The 18,203-nt window shown below is 39.2% G+C and overlaps 1 protein-coding gene across 1 annotated transcript; it reads left to right on the top strand.

Annotated features, from left to right (window-relative positions):
- The first annotated feature begins 6,450 nt into the window (after positions 1-6,450).
- Positions 6,451-14,940, top strand: LOC311381462 (uncharacterized protein). The gene is made up of 14 exons (XM_084488458.1): positions 6,451-6,764; positions 6,868-7,179; positions 8,664-8,800; positions 9,011-10,129; positions 10,303-10,599; positions 10,705-11,025; positions 11,135-11,419; positions 11,553-11,849; positions 11,959-12,270; positions 12,380-12,664; positions 12,797-13,093; positions 13,448-13,735; positions 14,033-14,178; positions 14,340-14,940. The coding sequence occupies exons 4-14, from the start codon at positions 9,793-9,795 to the stop codon at positions 14,346-14,348; spliced, it is 2,874 nt and encodes a 957-aa protein (XP_084344584.1). The 5' UTR covers positions 6,451-6,764; positions 6,868-7,179; positions 8,664-8,800; positions 9,011-9,792; the 3' UTR covers positions 14,349-14,940.
- The last annotated feature ends 3,263 nt before the right edge of the window (positions 14,941-18,203 follow it).

Raw genomic sequence — 18,203 nt, 5'->3', positions numbered from 1 at the left:
AAATCTCCTTTGAAAGCAAAAATATTATAAAACTCAACTCAACAGTGTTTTTACAGTAATCGTCTATATTTTTTGTAAAATACAAATAGAAGACGGATATTTATATTAATATAATAGTAATCATACTAAGAATATGGGCTATGACAATAATAATCTTATCGATAGTCTACAAAATAACACAAAACTTCACATTCCATCTGAAGCAGAACAAATATTTTCAAATTTAAAGCTACATTAAATAAAGTACAGCTAATTTTAAATAAAGTAATGAATAGAGACTTACATAGCCTTCACCTAAGCAGGCACGTCCGTGGTGTAGGTTTTTGTCATTACATGTATCACAGTGTACAATGGGGGGCACAGTGATATATCCTCGTACAAAAACCTCTCACTCTGATCACTGTTGTGGACTTGTGCAAAAGCCTTCACTCTTATCCTCTATAGTGAACACATTCTTGTATTAGACACTAGTCTTAGTCACTCAGGGAAATGGGTAAGTTGTGAAGGGGGTAATCTATTGCGGTACAATATTTATGCACATGTTTAAGATTTGTAGCCTAGTTTTACGATGTGGCTTTATGGTTCTAGATGCAGTGTGGGATATGCAATATCTGTTTTTGTCAATATAGGCCTATTGTTATATTTGTACTAAATTGTAACCACAATTTACATTGTAAGAAATTACATTGTAACCACGTATCATTCATTTTGTGAGTTATTAACATACCCACAAAAAAATATGTAATCATTGAAGTCTCAATAAAGGTAGGTATATAAGGTATCAAATCGATTTTTCACAGCATGATTTACATACAGGTCACTCCTAAATCTATGTTTTCTTATGTTTTATATGAATCAATAATTGTCCATTCTGTTTAAACAATATATTGTTGTAGAAGGGGACATGTTGACACCACATCAACTATTATGGAAGCAGACTTCAAGTAAATGTCATCCACAGGAAATGTGTTCACTCCACGTGTTTCCATCTTATGCTGCCGAGATGCAAGTTCCCCATTGACACATGTTGACTACCCCCACAAGAAAGAGTTATTGCTCGACCACAGCCTAGAACTGCGGTGGAGTGGGGGAGGATATTCAGATTCTCACAAAGTAAGAGTTAGCGCAGGAGCAAACAGGTCATTTAAGGAACCATAACAAGTGTGACACTCACAACACTGCGATATCCCAACCATGCAAAAAGTCAACATTACCCCTTTCGCTGTTAGGAGCAGCCATCATCATTGACATAGTGGGTTCCTTCACCAGATCGGTTTGTGCTGGTAGTACAAAGCCATACACTGCCTTGAAAAATAATCTAAATCAGAAAGAAGCGGGGGATTGAATTTCCTATGGTGTATTGCAAGACGTGGTCAGGCCGTTTCCCGAAAATACTCTAACAGCTGTATTCGGACATATGCTGGTTACAAAGTTCTGCAGGCATTTGTATACCCCCGCGAAACAGCAGGCTTGGTGGAAGTTTACTTTTTCACAAATATTAGGATACAAGCAGTGCAAGTTGATGGGCGTAAATAACCCCCGGGGCCTGATACCGTTAATGGTTCACTTATTATTGGCTCACATATTGCCCAGAAATAAGATTGCCGAAATAATCCATTTCAACCACATAGCTCTCTGTAATAAAATACATAATACTTGTTGATTTAACGTATGATACGAAGATTGCACTGTACGCATGGGCATGTGGGGAAGGGGATTGTGGGAAGGCTCGTCTGCGGACAGTGGATCGTTGAGCATTGAAAGATTGTAGAAAGACTGAAGTTTAACTTCAGTTAACTTTATGCACATGAGCGCGTCTTGATTCAAGGATTCAAAGGTTTTAATTTGTCACATACACATACAGAATATGCAGTAAAATGGTGGTCCCGTATCACTTATTGAGTTCAGGGCAATGATTGCCTGGGGGGAAAAAACTTTCCACAGTCTCTCTGTGCGTGCCCTGTGACAGCGCAGACGTCTGCCCGACCCGAGGGTCACACAAGGAATCCAGCAGGATACTGGGCAAAGTCGGTCGATGAGCCTGTGGCCGTAGCCTGTTTCGTACATCTCCACGACAACCTCTGTGCTTCTTTTTTTACGCTTCCTTCGGTTCTCGCTTCTGTCGCTGTCCTCGTCCCGCAGTGTTTCCACAGGCCACGACAGAGAATCAGATAACAGGTCAGTAAAGTCCATTACGTAAAGTTGAAGTTTGCTGTAGTCCAATACGAAAAAGTGTGCCTCGGTCATACTGTAACAATGCCGATGTTGAGAATCCAAAAAGGTCAAAAATAAGTACAAGTAAAGTGGGAAGGCACGCCTACAGATTGGCGATTGCGGCGTGTTGAAGGACGGGACAAAAGTTGAACCTCAGATAACTTTATGTAAATAAGCGCGTAGTGCAGCGCACGTTGGGCAAAGCTATTAGACAATCGACATTCAGTGAGTCCTGGTTGACTATACAGACTCGTGGTCAATTCAATTACCTGGTTTCAAGAACTTCCATCGACCAAGTGGTAAACTTCTTCAAGCAGCAACTATATAGAGGGCTGATGATATTATATGTTATCTCATTTCATCTTTCATCTCATCTTCAAAAAACGCTCATCCGGGGTGGGGTCGCGGGGGCAGCAGCTCTAGCAGGGGGCCCCAGACTTCCCTTCCTCGGGCCACATTGACCAGCTCTGACGGGGGGGTCCTGAGGCGTTCCGTGGCCGATGTTGAGATATAGGCCTTGTTCCAATTCTCCCCCTTATCCTAGATTTGAGCCCTAACCCTAGATTTTGCACGTTCCCGCGAAGGGGTAGGGTGTCCCAATACTTAGGGGAGCAAGGGGGAGTGCTGTTTTTCCCTTAAAATCAACCCTTGAACGCTAGCCAGCTTGGGAGCTGACTTGCATCTAAGGGCACTCAAAGCAAGTGTTCTTGTTAAGGGGAGAGAAATGGGACTGGGCCTTAATCTCTCCACCTAGTCCCGGGTCTTCCCCCACTGGACATGCCTGGAGCACCTTCCTTGGGAGTGCGGACGATTATATATAATATTATAAAGATATCTATATATTATATTATATAATTTATATGATATAGATTTAGAGCTTTGTGAGTCCGAAAATGGCAACAATCTCTTTCTCCTCCATGTAGCGGTTCACTCTGGACTTGAGGAAGTGAACGCTGATTGGCTGTTATGACCAAGCATCAAGCGAAATTTGCGGAAAAGTTTACATTTTTCAAATCGAGTCAAGTGTTTCCCTCCCCTCTCAGCGCTCCATGATCCCCCGCTCGCATGCGAGCCATCCCCCAATCCCTCGACCCACGCGTGCGTCGAGGTACGCGATGCGAGAGGCCGCGGTGGCGTAAGTGAGCGGCGTGTTGCTGGAGAAGGTTGTTCCTGTGCAGGAGGAACCTGGTGCACCCTCCAGGATGGCCCTCACAGGGTGTTGGAGCAGCAAAGTGAGGCTCTCGGCGGGCAAGAGGCGCCGGCAGGGAAGGTCCGCTCGCTGGGGGTAGGCTTCGAAAGACGTGCATCAGAGGCAAAGAAATTCCACTTTACTCGACGGTGGTCAATTATGCTTAGCAACGGTCAATTTTGCAAAAATAATTGACCGCAGCATTAATTATTATTACAGCGTTAAGAAGAGCCGTGTAACAACATGGTTTATTTACATCTGGATATAGTCAATGTCAACAATTAACCTAGGGGCATACAAAACTGGCCAAATCTTTTAAGGGTTGTGTGTAAACCAATTGGTGACGTCAGGGCGTCCATATTTTCTGCGTTCCAGTGGCGGGTCTTTTGAAGGGTTTGGTGGGGAAGATTAAGTTACGCTTAATGTAGTCCAACACAACAAACTTCTCTCTCCAGCTCTCACTCACGTTTCGGCCATTCACTTCCTGCAACAACTAAACTCTCCTGAGACTTCTCCTTGAGTAAGACTATGTTTGGCAAAATAACAAACAGACCAGATCAAGAGAAAGTTTAAGAAACAAGGTTCTCAGTTTTTTTGATGTTATTAACATGTCCAATCATGTTAAATCCATAGAGATTTAACATGGTGGAAATAGGAGTAGAATCTGCCCAAGTATAGCTACTTACAGTTCAACTGTGAACAATTTAGTGTTAACAAACTCTGACTAAGTGGGGAGTAATATTATATAAACAGGAAATATATATCTCTAGGGATGTTGAATGCTATTTCCTGCCTGCCAACCTCTCAAAAGCCTTTTTCTCTTCTTAACTGCTTTTTTGTGAAATGTGGAGTTTCTACTGGTTTTCTTCTACTGGAACAATACAATTGTAAGAAATATATATTCTAAGAAAATAAGAATTTGTCTCAATTAATTAATCATCAGTAATTTGTTTATAGTACTCTAATAAATCAAATGCTCAAACATTTGTGTTGCATTGACAACCAGAAGAAAAACAGAGTGGAGGGGTATAGGCTATATTTTTGCACGGTGGTGCTATTGATATGAACCACTGTGCTACTACTTTGACTACTGGGGAAAAGGAACAGTCGTGACTGTCTCTGATTCAGGTAATACACCTTTTTTTATTACTTTAAACCTAAATAATGTCATGTACTATATATTTGGAACAAAGCGCACCCCTTCACTTTTAGTTTTTGTAAGAGGTTTAAGTCCGTTCATTTCACTGTGACGATGGCTTTGACTACTGGGGTAAAGGGACCTTGGTCACTGTTACAGGAGGTAAGTCGACTTTATCTAGTGTCTAAAGCGTTTTTTTGTCTTACATTTTATAGGAATTGCATTTGTTGTGTGTATGGTTTTAAGCATTCATTATTTATTTGAATGCAGTCCTTATTTATTTGATGCACTGTGACTGCACTTATGGGCACAATATATTGGACGTAGACTTTTGAAATACAACTAAAATGTAATCAAAGTATTATACGATTTGTATAAGTTAATTAATGAATTTAACACCAGTTGCTACGGGCAATTATAACTGCTTTACACCATTCGACAAATAATGTTTTTAAACAAATAATAATGCTAATCGGTTGTTTAAACTGTAATCTTCTACCCACAATGTTTTTATGCTTTATAATACCAATACTATTCATTTTAAGCAATAGTAATAATGTGTAACATATAATGTTTTGATCATTTGCATTGAAATACATAAATCATCATGAATCAATAATTACATTAAATAATGCCATAGAAATACAAATTTATTTCCGTTTAGTAATGGTAGTAGAAATATGTTATGTGGTAGTAGTTTGTTTTCTGGTCGTTATCCAATAGCTTATTTTTGTAAACCTTATGCTAAAATATTCCTATATCTGTTTTCTTATGAGAAATCTAAAGTAAGATAATGTTAAATGTAATTCCTTGTGGATTAATTACAATTATCTTGCTATGTATCCCTTTCCATGTGCCTTTCTCTCTTTGCCAGCGGTGCGAGCCCCCACAGTTTTTCCGCTGGTCCAGTGTGGCTCAGGGACGGGAGACGTCACTCTTGGCTGCATGGCCACTGGCTTCACGCCGGCTTCACTCACGTTTAAATGGGAGTTGGAGGGAAACGTATTGACAGACGCCGTCCAGTACCCGACCTCTAAGAAAAATGACCAGTATACAGGAGTCAGCCAGATCCGCGTCAGGAGACAGGACTGGGACGCCCGGAAGCTTTTTACCTGCACCGCGGTACACGCTGGCGGAAATGTCACGGCCGTACCTCCCCCTCCCGAAGGTAGGATTATGTCAATTTGTTATTGTTTAATGGTTTAATATTGTATTGTCTGACAATTCAAATTGTATCATAATAAAATACCATTAATGTGAGAAAAAATTATATTATGAAATAAGTCGAGTTAGTTCAATCTACTACCATTATTGCAATACAGTTTATATTGATATCTCACATTCCGTGTTGGCTTAACCTTGTAATACCGTACAATAAATCAAGTGATGGACCAATCCTTAGCCTGTTCTACTGCTATACTGGTATGCCTACTATAAGGCCTATATAGCCTACATCTTGTTGATCTGGAGTTAGACTATCACTGTCCTTGCCAGGTAGAGATTAAAATGTGTATCGCTGGAGGGCAGAGGCTACCGCTGGTGCGTTACATGCTTGTTCAGCCTTTGCAATTCATACTGCATAGTTACTTTGCTTACCTGACGGTTGGTCCTTAACTCTACTTTACGACTACTTCTACTTTACTAATGATTTTTATTTATCTCATCTCTGCTATATATATTTTCCTTCGTTTTTTCTTCATGTATTGTTTACTGCTCACAAATAAGCTATACTGCATATGTCATGCTATGTTGACATTTTATGTACAATTGTTGAATTGGACATTCATAAGCAAGTCAGATCGTCCAAAATGTTTTGAACATTTTCAGTCACTGAATACAGTGACTGTGGGCTATTCATTGTCCTCTGTATAGCCCACATATCAATCTTGTTATACTGTTTTACAGTGGTGGTTCATAAGTTGCCAGCTCTGAGTATCTTGGTCTCTGAGACTAAAGGAAGCGAGATGGTTTCCCTCGGCTGCTTTGCCGCTGAGTTTTCACCAAAGGATTATACGATCACATGGTTGAGAAACGGCGAGAAAATAGATCCACTTCAAATCAGCACTTCTTCCAAGAATGGGACTTTCTACAATGCAGCAAGCTATATCCAGGTGGGGGAAAATCGCTGGAAGGATGCTGGAACTAATATCACATGTATGTTTACAAATGGTAAAGAACATGTGGAGGAACATCTGAGCTATAATTCGGAAAATTGCGAAAACGGTGAGTGAATATGAGTTAAAAGTAATTCAAATAAATGTTTTAGGCAACCATGTTGAGGGGACTTGATACTGATATATTTTTCTCTTTCCAACAATCGCTGCAGAGGATTCAGAGCAAAACTTGGTAATCGATATCTTGCCAATCTCACTTGAGAAAATGTATTTGGAACAGAATGCTGAACTTGTTTGTAAGGTCGAAAGTAGTGAGCCCGTGGAAGTTCAATGGTTTAATGAAAGTGGTGTCCCAGTGGTGGTCATGCAGAAGAGTGAACAAATACCTAAAATACCCCCAAATACCTACATTGCCACAGCCAAGATAAACTACGACGAATGGAGCAAAGGAATGAATTGGTACTGTAAGGCTTCGATTAAGGATTCAATAACATCAACAAAAAAATACTTTCAGAAGAATAATGGTGAGTACAGCTATCAGATAATAAAACAAAACTGCCAAATGATTCAGAATATTTTTCTGAATGAATCCATAGGCCTAAATAGTGGGCCTATGCATGATTATCATAATGGATGAAGTAGTAAAACAAGGCCTATATATGTTGATTGAAATACTTATTTATCAATGTAAAAACGGATTTGCTAAACTATGGGTAATCTGTAATACATATCATAGGGCTAATTGTTCTCTCATACTTGCAGGACCAGATAGATCTCCTCCATCCGTTTATCTGCTCCCTCCAGTAGATGATTTAAGTTGCAAGAACATGACCCTGACTTGCTTTGTTAAAGACTTCTACCCCATGGACGTTTTGGTGCATTGGTTGGTTGATGATTCGAGTATAGATGGAAATGCTCTTTATTCACACAAAACAACAAACGTTATTGAAAACAACGGCAAGTTTTCCACTTATGGTCAACTTACCTTCAGCTCTGACAGTTGGAAAGACGGCAGAGTGTTTGGATGCGAAGTCTACCACGTGTCTATGGATTCTAAAAGCAAGCCCATTGTCCGGTTAATTACTGAAAAAACATCAGGAAATGTTAACATTGTCAACATGAACCTGAGTCCTTCTACGTGCTTGCTCCAGTAGATGTTGTTTATCTGTGTGTGATGTAATGCTGCATGTTTGTCTTTTTAAAATGCTGATTCAAAATCAAAATAATAAAAAAAAACATTGAACTTTAAATCTTGTTAATGTTCGTCCAATGTAGCCGAGTTAATCCATGCATTTTACCTATGAATGAATGCAAATTGATAGTATACATAATATATAATATAATATACATATATAATATAAATTGATACAAGACACGTGACTGATGAGTTAGGCGTTACATCTATCAGTTGTTCCATGCTACTTCATTGATGTTGAAAGTGAGCATTCGTTGGCAGTTAGCAGAGCACCCATCCCTCTCAGAAAATGAAAACCCTCCACATTTAAGATTGTTCACACTTAATTCATTGTTTTGTCTTGTTTCTGTGTGCTTTGTCTGCCTCTACTGGGTCTTGCCCTGAAGGAAATTAATTCTTGAATTACCGTAGACTCTTCAAATCAATCCAATTCCTCCAAATATCTACGACATACTAGCCAGGCTCAACCACAGTATATAAGAGGTCTTTGAAAAGCAAGTCTTGGTGCATTGTTATTATTGTGTTACGATCTGATTATATACAAGTAACTGATAACAAGGACTAGTATATTTAACTAAAACATGTCTACATGTCTGCAAATTAATATTCATTTTTGCGGTACACGACACGCTGGAAAATATAATTAGTGTGACCTTGGTGTTCATACCAACTATAGCATTGACAGAAGTTGAGTATCAAGCATTGATATATGCTGGACTCTTATTTAATATTTCCTGGTGACATTATGTGAAGAAATTCATCAAGAGTATATTATCAAGTGGTGTTTTTGTAACGCTCCCCTCTCTCACCTAGAGTTTCTTGTCCTGACTGAAAGCCATTGGAGTAACACTGTGGATGGACAACAAGACAGCATGCAAAGCACATTGAACACCTTCATCATCCTCTTCCTCATCACACTGGTCTACAGCATTGGAACCACTGCCGTCAAGGTACAGAGAGTACACAAATGATTCTGGTGCTTTCATTTCTAAGCCAGGTTATCTCTAAATGATTGAACATTATGAATAGTTATGTCATTGCCAATACTATTACAATTACTGGAAATTAAAATCACAAAAAACATGAAAATAACTAATGGACACGGTTTTAACTTATTCAACACTAATGCTTCTCCTTCTATTTTCTTCTATTTCTTTTAGATCAGATGAAGGAAGTGGTAATGCCCTTCTTTTCATCCATCATTAAAAACGATATGATGAAAGAGGACCTTAAAAAAGACAAACATATTATATTGAATAACATATTATATTAAATAACATATTCCTACAAAGCAATTCAATCTACAAAAACAATAATTCTGAAACAATGATATATAGGTAAAAGGGTTTGTAAGTATTATTTAGCAATACTTCAGAATAGTACTTTTTGGAGTTCATTTGAGCTGTTTCATGGATTCATGGAATTAATTAACTAAACTCCAGCACTCAACAGACCATGTTTAAATCATACAGGCGGTAAGTTAACTTACTATCCTGACTTGCAACATAAGTCATAGTAGAGAAAACAAAATGATACTGAAAGTCATGAAAATCATTCTGAGATAGTAAAATGTGAAGCATATTTCCCTTGCTGGCATACTTAGTCTTGCACCTGGTGTCTTAAATGCAGCAATGAAGCTGCCGAGTTTCACTTCTGCTTTTCATGGGGCTTTTTTTATGCCAGTGATCTTGCTTCATGCTCCTGCCTGCTCAGCCGTGTTCTGCTCTAACATGTGTGCAACCAGCGCTCCACCTCCTCCTCCAGCGACTTGTTTACTTGTGTACAACGCCATCTAGCTTGAAAACAAGGTTATGGAACACGTTGTAAATAATTATCTTTTGGTTACATGTACACATCAAATGGTGTATATTCAAATATTAAACTCTGAAAATGTCATTGATCTTTTGGTGCTTTATTGGGCGGATAATAGAAAACTCATAGTATGCGCTGTGTCCCAGTGGAGCGGGTTATCCCTCCAAACATCACCCTGTACCCCGTCTGGACCGGCCAGCCTGGGGCCTCGGCACTGGGCCTGGTGTGCACTCTTAGTGGATTCTACCCAGACAAGGTGAGTGTGGAGTGGTTACTGGACCTTAAACCTGTGCCAGAAACATCCCCAGTCCAGGACAAGCTACAAAGTGTTGAGGGAGTGGAGAGGACATTCACCCTCATTAGCCAGATTCGGCTGAACATTGAGGAGTGGAAAAAGGGCCCAACTGTTCACTGCAAGTCAAGATATGACCATGGAAATGAGGAGACAAGCATCAATATCTGTGAAAGTAAGTTCAAGTAACTTGTTTCTCAAAGAACATAGGTAAGAATGCCTTTGCCTTCTCCATCGCAGCAAATAGACACTGAAATTCTTGGCCAATTTGGGTTTCTTATTAAGCTGTACTGGCTCCAATGGTATTGGATGTTTATGTGTGATAACAAAAACATTTTTTCTCGACAGTTTATTCATCCCCACCATCCGTTCATCTAACGACTCCCAGCTTCAAGACGGTCATCGAGGCAGGATCTGATGTCACAGCATCATGTGTGGTACACACTGCGTTTGACGTCAAGGTGACCTGGCATCTGGGTGGCAAAGCACTAACAACAACCAACCATGTAACTGAGGTTAAAGAGGGAGCTTTAACCAGTAGCAACCTCACAGTCTCCTCCAGCCAGTGGAAGAAACTAAACTCCATCACATGTCGGGCAGAACATCACTGCTTCACTACTGTTGAAAAGAACATGAGTGTGGCAGGTAATACACACAATTGAACTTGGAAAATAGTAAGGTCACTGACCTTAATATTGTAACTAAACCTTATGGTGTGTGTGTGGGTGTTTGTTTGTGTGTGTTGCCCAGGGCCTACATTGACTAAGCCATCAGTACTGATTAGAAGATCCTTTCCAGACTTGACAGTCTGGAAGAAAGAGAAGGCTTTTATTCTGGAGTGCGCCATCACAGAGTTCTCCTCTAGTGACCTCTACGTGACCTTTCAGGCTAACACGGAAGTCATCTCTGAGAAAATGTACGTTGAGCTCTCAAAAGCTTCGGACAGCCATTCTATCATTAGACGATTCTCTGTCCAGACAAATTCTTCAAAGAAAAACAAGACATTCACCTGTACAGTGACTCAAGGCTTTTCAAAGTTCTGGCTCTCCAACTCCATTGGGAATATGTTCAGTAGGTGACCCCTTGACCTGTACTAGTCGTAATCATGATGATGTCAGATTTCTTGTCATGACTCTTTTCAGATCAAGCTGAGATGATTCTGTTTTGTGGATTTGTCTAGGCGACCCATCAGTGGATCTCATGTTAGCTCCCACTTTAAACTCTGAACCTCAGAAATTGTCTTGCAATGTGTTGGGCTTCAAGCCTCAGGTAAAATGGCTGTCTGGATCTCAGCTTCATCCTGCATCTCGTGAAGAAATCTGGATGAGGCCAGATGGACGAGTGGCCGTAAGCAGTCATCTCAGCATCCCGCTGACAGAGTGGAAAACTGGGAAGGATTTTACCTGTCAAATCTCAGACAAGACTACACAGAACGTTGTCAGTAAGAATATCAGCCTATGTTCAGGTAAAGTAGAAACAATTGGAAAGGAACATAGTTAAAAGGGACCTAAAACTAATTTGGGTTCCTTATTAGGCTGCACACTCTCCATTGGTATTGGATGTTTATGTGTAATAACGAAAACATTTTTTCTCGACAGTTTATTCATCCCCACCATCCGTTCATCTAACGACTCCCAGCTTCAAGACGGTCATCGAGGCAGGATCTGATGTCACAGCATCATGTGTGGTACACACTGCGTTTGACGTCAAGGTGACCTGGCATCTGGATGGCAAAGCACTAACAACAACCAACCATGTAACTGAGGTTAAAGAGGGAGCTTTAACCAGTAGCAACCTCACAGTCTCCTCCAGCCAGTGGAAGAAACTAAACTCCATCACATGTCGGGCAGAACATCACTGCTTCACTACTGTTGAAAAGAACATGAGTGTGGCAGGTAATACACACAATTGAACTTGGAAAATAGTAAGGTCACTGACCTTAATATTGTAACTAAACCTTATGGTGTGTGTGGGGGTGTGGGGGTGTTTGTGTGTGTTGCCCAGGGCCTACATTGACTAAGCCATCAGTACTGATTAGAAGATCCTCTCCAGACTTGACAGAAGAGAAGGCTTTTATTCTGGAGTGCGTCATCACAGAGTTCTCCTCTAGTGACCTCTATGTGACCTTTCAGGCCAACAGGGAAGTCATCTCTGAGAAAATGTACGTTGAGCTCTCAAAAGCTACGGACAGCCATTCTATCATTAGACGATTCTCTGTCCAGACAAATTCTTCAAACAAAAACAAGACATTCACCTGTACAGTGACTCAAGGCTTTTCAAAGATCTGGCTCTCCAACTCCATTGGGGATATGTTCAGTAGGTGACCCCTTGACCTGTACTAGTCGTAATCATGATGATGTCAGATTTCTTGTCATGACTCTTTTCAGATCAAGCTGAGATGATTCTGTTTTGTGGATTTGTCTAGGCGACCCATCAGTGGATCTCATGTTAGCTCCCACTTTAAACTCTGAACCTCAGAAATTGTCTTGCAATGGGTTGGGCTTCAGGCCTCAGGTAAAATGGCTGTCTGGATCTCAGCATCATCCTGCATCTAGTGAAGAAATCCAGATAAGGGCAGATGGCCGAGTGGCCGTAAGCAGTCATCTCAGGATCCCGCTGACAGAGTGGAAAACTGGGAAGGATTTTACCTGTCAAATCTCAGACAAGACTACACAGAACGTTGTCAGTAAGAATATCAGCCTATGTTCAGGTAAAGTAGAAACAATTGGAAAGGAACATAGTTAAAAGGGACCTAAAACTAATTTGGGTTCCTTATTAGGCTGCACACTCTCCATTGGTATTGGATGTTTATGTGTAATAACGAAAAAAAAATTCTCGACAGTTTATTCATCCCCACCATCCGTTCATCTAACGACTCCCAGCTTCAAGACGGTCATCGAGGCAGGATCTGATGTCACAGCAGCATGTGTGGTACACACTGCGTTTGACGTCAAGGTGACCTGGCATCTGGATGGCAAAGCACTAACAACAACCAACCATGTAACTGAGGTTAAAGAGGGAGCTTTAACCAGTAGCAACCTCACAGTCTCCTCCAGCCAGTGGAAGAAACTAAACTCCATCACATGTCGGGCAGAACATCACTGCTTCACTACTGTTGAAAAGAGCATGAGTGTGGCAGGTAATATATATAATATGCCATATATAATATGGCGTTTCAGACTTTGAGAAAGTACAAACTATACAAGCAGCGACTTCATTAGCTGACTCATATATTAATGTACACATACTTTTTTAACATTTTCCTTATAAAATATTTCAAAGGCTTGAGGGCACATCCCTCTGTTATATTTTATGGTTATTTTACCTTTTCAGATCCGGTTCTCTCTCGCTTTAAAACATATCCTTGGTAAAAGCGTATGCCGATGATGTCATCATATGCCGGTTGCCCAGTTGCAGATTTCTGCCTTGACTCTTGCATATATTAATTCTTAAATGTTGTTCGTGTCAGTCACATTTTGTCATTCTCTTTCAGGATCACTGTCCCATAGCCAGCCTTCAGCTGTGCTTCTGCAGGGTCCAAATGAGCTGGTGTGCCTGGCTTACGGATTCAGCCCTGCGTCCATCAACATCACCTGGCTACTGGACGGCACCACACAGCTCCGGAGCTACAATACTAGTGAGCCTCACAGAGGTCCAAAGGGGAAGTTCAGCATCCATAGCCGACTCCCTCTTTCCCCCTACGAATGGCTACCTGGGCAGATCTACACCTGCAGGGTGAACCATTGTAACGAAAACATAGCCCTGAACATGTCCAAACCAGGTGTGTAAATGCACATCTCTTGCTATATCATCGAGGCATATAAATGGTATGGAATAAAGATGCCAGCCTCCTAGTGTATAATCAAGGTGGTTCTACACAACCTGCAACTGAATAGACCTTGTGTGATTTTGATAATGGATCCACCTATGTAGCTCCATGACATTTCTTGCTAGAATTGAATTCGCTATGGAAAGGTTTTTCAGATGGGAATATCTGACACAATTACAAATTGTGCTAGGTCTATGTTTCTTTCCTCTGAACAAAATTTAAAATAACTGTTTTCAATACCTTTTCTAGAGATTCTTGAAGAAAGTGTGTTATTTGACGAGAACAAGGAGGTTTTTGTCCAAGACGAGGGGGAGCACAACTGGATGATGACCGTTACCTTCCTCCTCCTCTTCTTCATCTCCCTCTTCTATGGCATCTTGGTCACGCTTATAAAGGTGAGCGAAACTGATGTTGCTTACACAGAAATCTGTTACTGTTTAACGAGATGGTTTTAAAAATGTACCACAAATACTTGAAACATGGGGAAACTGAATATGCATTATTTTATTATTATATATATATATGTATTATTTATAAATTATTTTTTATCTTTCAGACAAAGTGATAAGGACCTCAAGAAACAGTGGATCCTGTAATGTGAAGCGAGGGTGCAAAGGAAGCAACTATTTCCATTAGAGCAAAAAATTATAACTGATGTATGATGATAATGTTATGAGACTAGCCATTAAGAATATACTAAAAAATATAGAATAAATTAAAAATGATATCAATGGTACATGGAAAATTCCAAAAAATGTAATATGATATAAACCATAAAGTAGAGTCAAGGGAGTCCACATACAGCCTGGTTTGGTTTATTGAGTCAAGATTATTGAGCTTTAAAGATTTAATAGTTGACTGATTTCTGGTAAATTACATTACCAGAAAATGTAAAGATTCCTTGTACATAAGAAAGTGATACTTCTTACCTATGGGCTGTTCCACACCGCCGTATATAATGTGAAATTACTTGATTTGTCAACATAAATGTGACTTAAGAAATACACATTCAATTTTGACTACAGGAAGATCTACAGAAAAATAACAAAAGAAGCGGGATTTCCCTGGCCAACCACACATTGGGCTTCCAACTCTTCGTACCTTCTCCTTAATAGAATAGAAAGAAATGTATTATCAACCTACAGAATACAACAAAAGTAGGAACTAATTAAATTATTAGTTAAACTACCAAAACAAAGTAAACTGACAACAAACTCAACTACCAGGTCTCTCTTATCAACCCTTTAATACATACAAAAAAGAATATGATAATTAAGAATCTCCTACTGTACCCCAGACATAACCATGGCTTTTTATTGATTTACTGGAAGACTGAACATACAAATTGAAGTAGGTACTTAAGAATAAGCTTGTTTCACCGGTGTTGTCCCAGATCTCTGTTTATATTTCGGAGTTATATGCTGACAGCCATTGACAAACATATCCTGATCCATATCCTGTTATTCAAGATCCTGAATGGCAAACTTTTTTTTAACTTTCACTCCACTCTAATTGTAGTTATCCCTGTCTCTTTGAGTCTTTCGGTAAAAGTAGTTACAGCTGTAGTATATTGTGTATAGTCAAACTCAAATGTTTGTAGTTTTGTGGATGTCATGCCCTTTCTCCATCAACCTGGGGAGAATAATTCATTGGTTGATTGAAAATAGATAAGATTTTTACATTGTATGCAACTGAGTAAAGGTGAATTAATTGAGTATCATACACAAAATAAAATTGCTTTTGTTTATCTATACCTTGTGTGTAAATATCTTAGGAAAGATAACGGTCCAACCTGTAATATTTAATATTTGTATCAAAAACATCCCAGAATTAAGATTGGTATACGATGTAAATTTATTTTAAAGCCAAGTTAAAAAGCTAAACTACACAAATTAACTGGTAAATTGGATGTTTAAGAAGTAGTGTCAACATAGGATACAAAGTAGTGTTCTGATTAAAACCATGTGTTATTCTTATGCATACATAGAGTTTGAGCTTACCGTGATCAATGCATGCATGGTCATGCAAGAGCCAAATGATTTAGAATGCTAACAAATACATACTGTGCATTATCTGCACAATCTGCCTAATGTCATATCCAATATGAGTCAGTGAATCAGTTTTCAACCCCATTTCAAATATGTGACATGAAAATGAGACATATGGCATATTACTATTGCGATTAGATTGGGGGGGGGCAATAAAACATTTTACCTCGTCTGAATTGAAATGGTGATAGATGGTCCATTAAGGCTATTGTTCTTTTCTACACGAAAAGTGGGCTGAGATAATACTTCTACTGGCATAGACAGATCGGATCACAGTTGTACCAAGCGCAAAGACACTTGCAAATACAGTAACTCACAAAAGTGAGTACACCCCTCACATCTTTGTAAAGATTTTATTAAATATATTAATGGAACAACACTGAAGAAATGACACTTTGATACAATGTAAAGTAGTCAGTGTACAGCTTGTATAACAGTGTAAATGTACTGTCCCCTCAAAATAACTCGACACACAGCCAGTAATATCTAAACCGCTGCTGTGTTTACTATGTCACGACAGCATTGGGAGATGAGTGATCATACCTAATAATATGCCCTAGGCCTATGCAACAATGTCAGTAATAACCAAGAAATTAAATAATCAAATATATTCTCTCAAAACACACCTGCTGATTCTAAGCATACAACCTGTTTTGAGACTAAATGCCCTGTTATTTTAAATGAAAGGTATACAACTGCATAACATATTGTTTATTTATCCATGTTAAAGATATGGATTCCAATTGATGCCCAAAGTATTGTCCAGATAGACAAGGAGATGTGTGTTTGTTGTGATCCAATTTATTTTTTAAACACTTTATCAGAATAGTTTTTTCTCACTCATGTTTAAGGTAGAAAATGTAAGATTTCGGCATTAAAACATGTAAAAACGACTACAGTTATGTTTTATATTTTATGTTCTTCTGTGCTAAGATAATACCAAATATTTTCAACCATTGCTAATCTGTGGGAGATCCGTAATTTTTACATGGGAACCTCCCGTGCAATTTTGTCGATTCTTAACCGCGTAAGCACTTGAGCACTGGCATTTGGGAAATATCGGGAGAACGGGAAACATAGGGAGTGAAGACGGAAGTCTGAGAACTATGATAGCTTTCCACTCTATCATTTTTTTCATTCAATGTATTGCTCACTCAGTGATTATTCAGTTCAGTTTGCCACGACTTTTGTTGCCGAAGCTTTCGATGTAAAGCGTAAACATACGGGCGAGCTGAGTCTAAGTTCTGAGTCACTTTGGCAGTTCCACACATACGGCTTCCTTTCTTCTCGTGGCATCTCATGGGCAGACGGTGCATAATCTAATTACGTATGTGCTAATTTGCATAAATACCACAACAGATCTAAACATTGTTGGGTAAAGCCAGGTGAGAATGTCTTGTTGACATATAACAGTAAAATACTTAATGTTAAGGTCTGAATGGAACCCATTTAGGCTACCCATGAGCATTAATACATAGAGGCAGGAAGAAGTACTTTAAACCAGCCTTTATTAATTATCATTGCAGAGATGGGGTTTGGGGCTGGGTCCGTGGGACTGTTTCTGGGGGAAGAAGACGAGGGTAAGGAGAATACAGAAGACAAAAGGTAGGTAAAATAAAAAGTGTCTGGATCAAACATCTTTCTTGACAGCTTAGTGACAGTTAATTGACAGTTGAGTGGACTTTGAATGAATGACTGAATCTCTGCCCCTTATGGTGACATTTGTTTGCCTCTATAGTCGTTAACTGTAAGATCAACAATATTCTACAAGACATTTTCACCTGGCTTTACCCAATGTTTAGATCTGTTGTTGTATGCAAATTAGCACATACGTAATTAGATTATGTAACAAACAATTTCCAAAAACATTTTTGTTTGTCTTGATGTAAGTAATCAACTCAGTAATTTTCATGGTGATATCTAAATGTTAAAATCTTTACCCTATTCATGTGAGAAAAATAATAGTTATAGGTTATAGGAATAGGTTTTATTTGGGTGTTTTTCTAAACTTTCCCCTAATGGGATTCTTCTGGGCTTTTTTCCCTCCTTACTCAGGACATATTGAGGATACAACATCAGTTGAGTTTGCCTCTGTTGCGATTTGTTCTAGGTTGACCCCCATTTTGGCTTAAAATGACTGGACTATTAGGGCCATATCAAATCAAAACAAGGGAAAAAAAATACACAGCGTCATTATTGTTTATTATTATTATTATTATTATTATTATTATTATTATTATTATTATGTCAATCTGATAAATTAATATTAATTTGTTCATAACCATTGCAGATTGCGCTTCGACCAAAATCGTTACGGCTTTTTGATCGAGACTATACTAGGCTTTACGGTAAAATAAAACCAACATGTCAGC

The sequence above is a fragment of the Micromesistius poutassou genome, assembly GCF_964030765.1.
Source record: "Micromesistius poutassou genome assembly, chromosome: 1".
In the NCBI taxonomy this organism is placed as follows: Eukaryota; Metazoa; Chordata; class Actinopteri; order Gadiformes; family Gadidae; genus Micromesistius; species Micromesistius poutassou.
Note: the sequence above shows the minus strand (reverse complement) of the source record. Positions and strands in the feature narration are given on the sequence as shown.

Excerpts from the sequence above, each read along its gene's own strand:
- LOC311381462 (XM_084488458.1), top strand. The coding sequence starts at position 9,793 with ATGCGCTGTGTCCCAGTGGAGCGGGTTATCCCTCCAAACATCACCCTG. Across the intron at positions 10,130-10,302 it reads AAGCATCAATATCTGTGAAA|TTTATTCATCCCCACCATCC; the intron begins GTAAGTTCAAGT and ends TTTTCTCGACAG. Across the intron at positions 12,271-12,379 it reads CTCCATTGGGGATATGTTCA|GCGACCCATCAGTGGATCTC; the intron begins GTAGGTGACCCC and ends GGATTTGTCTAG.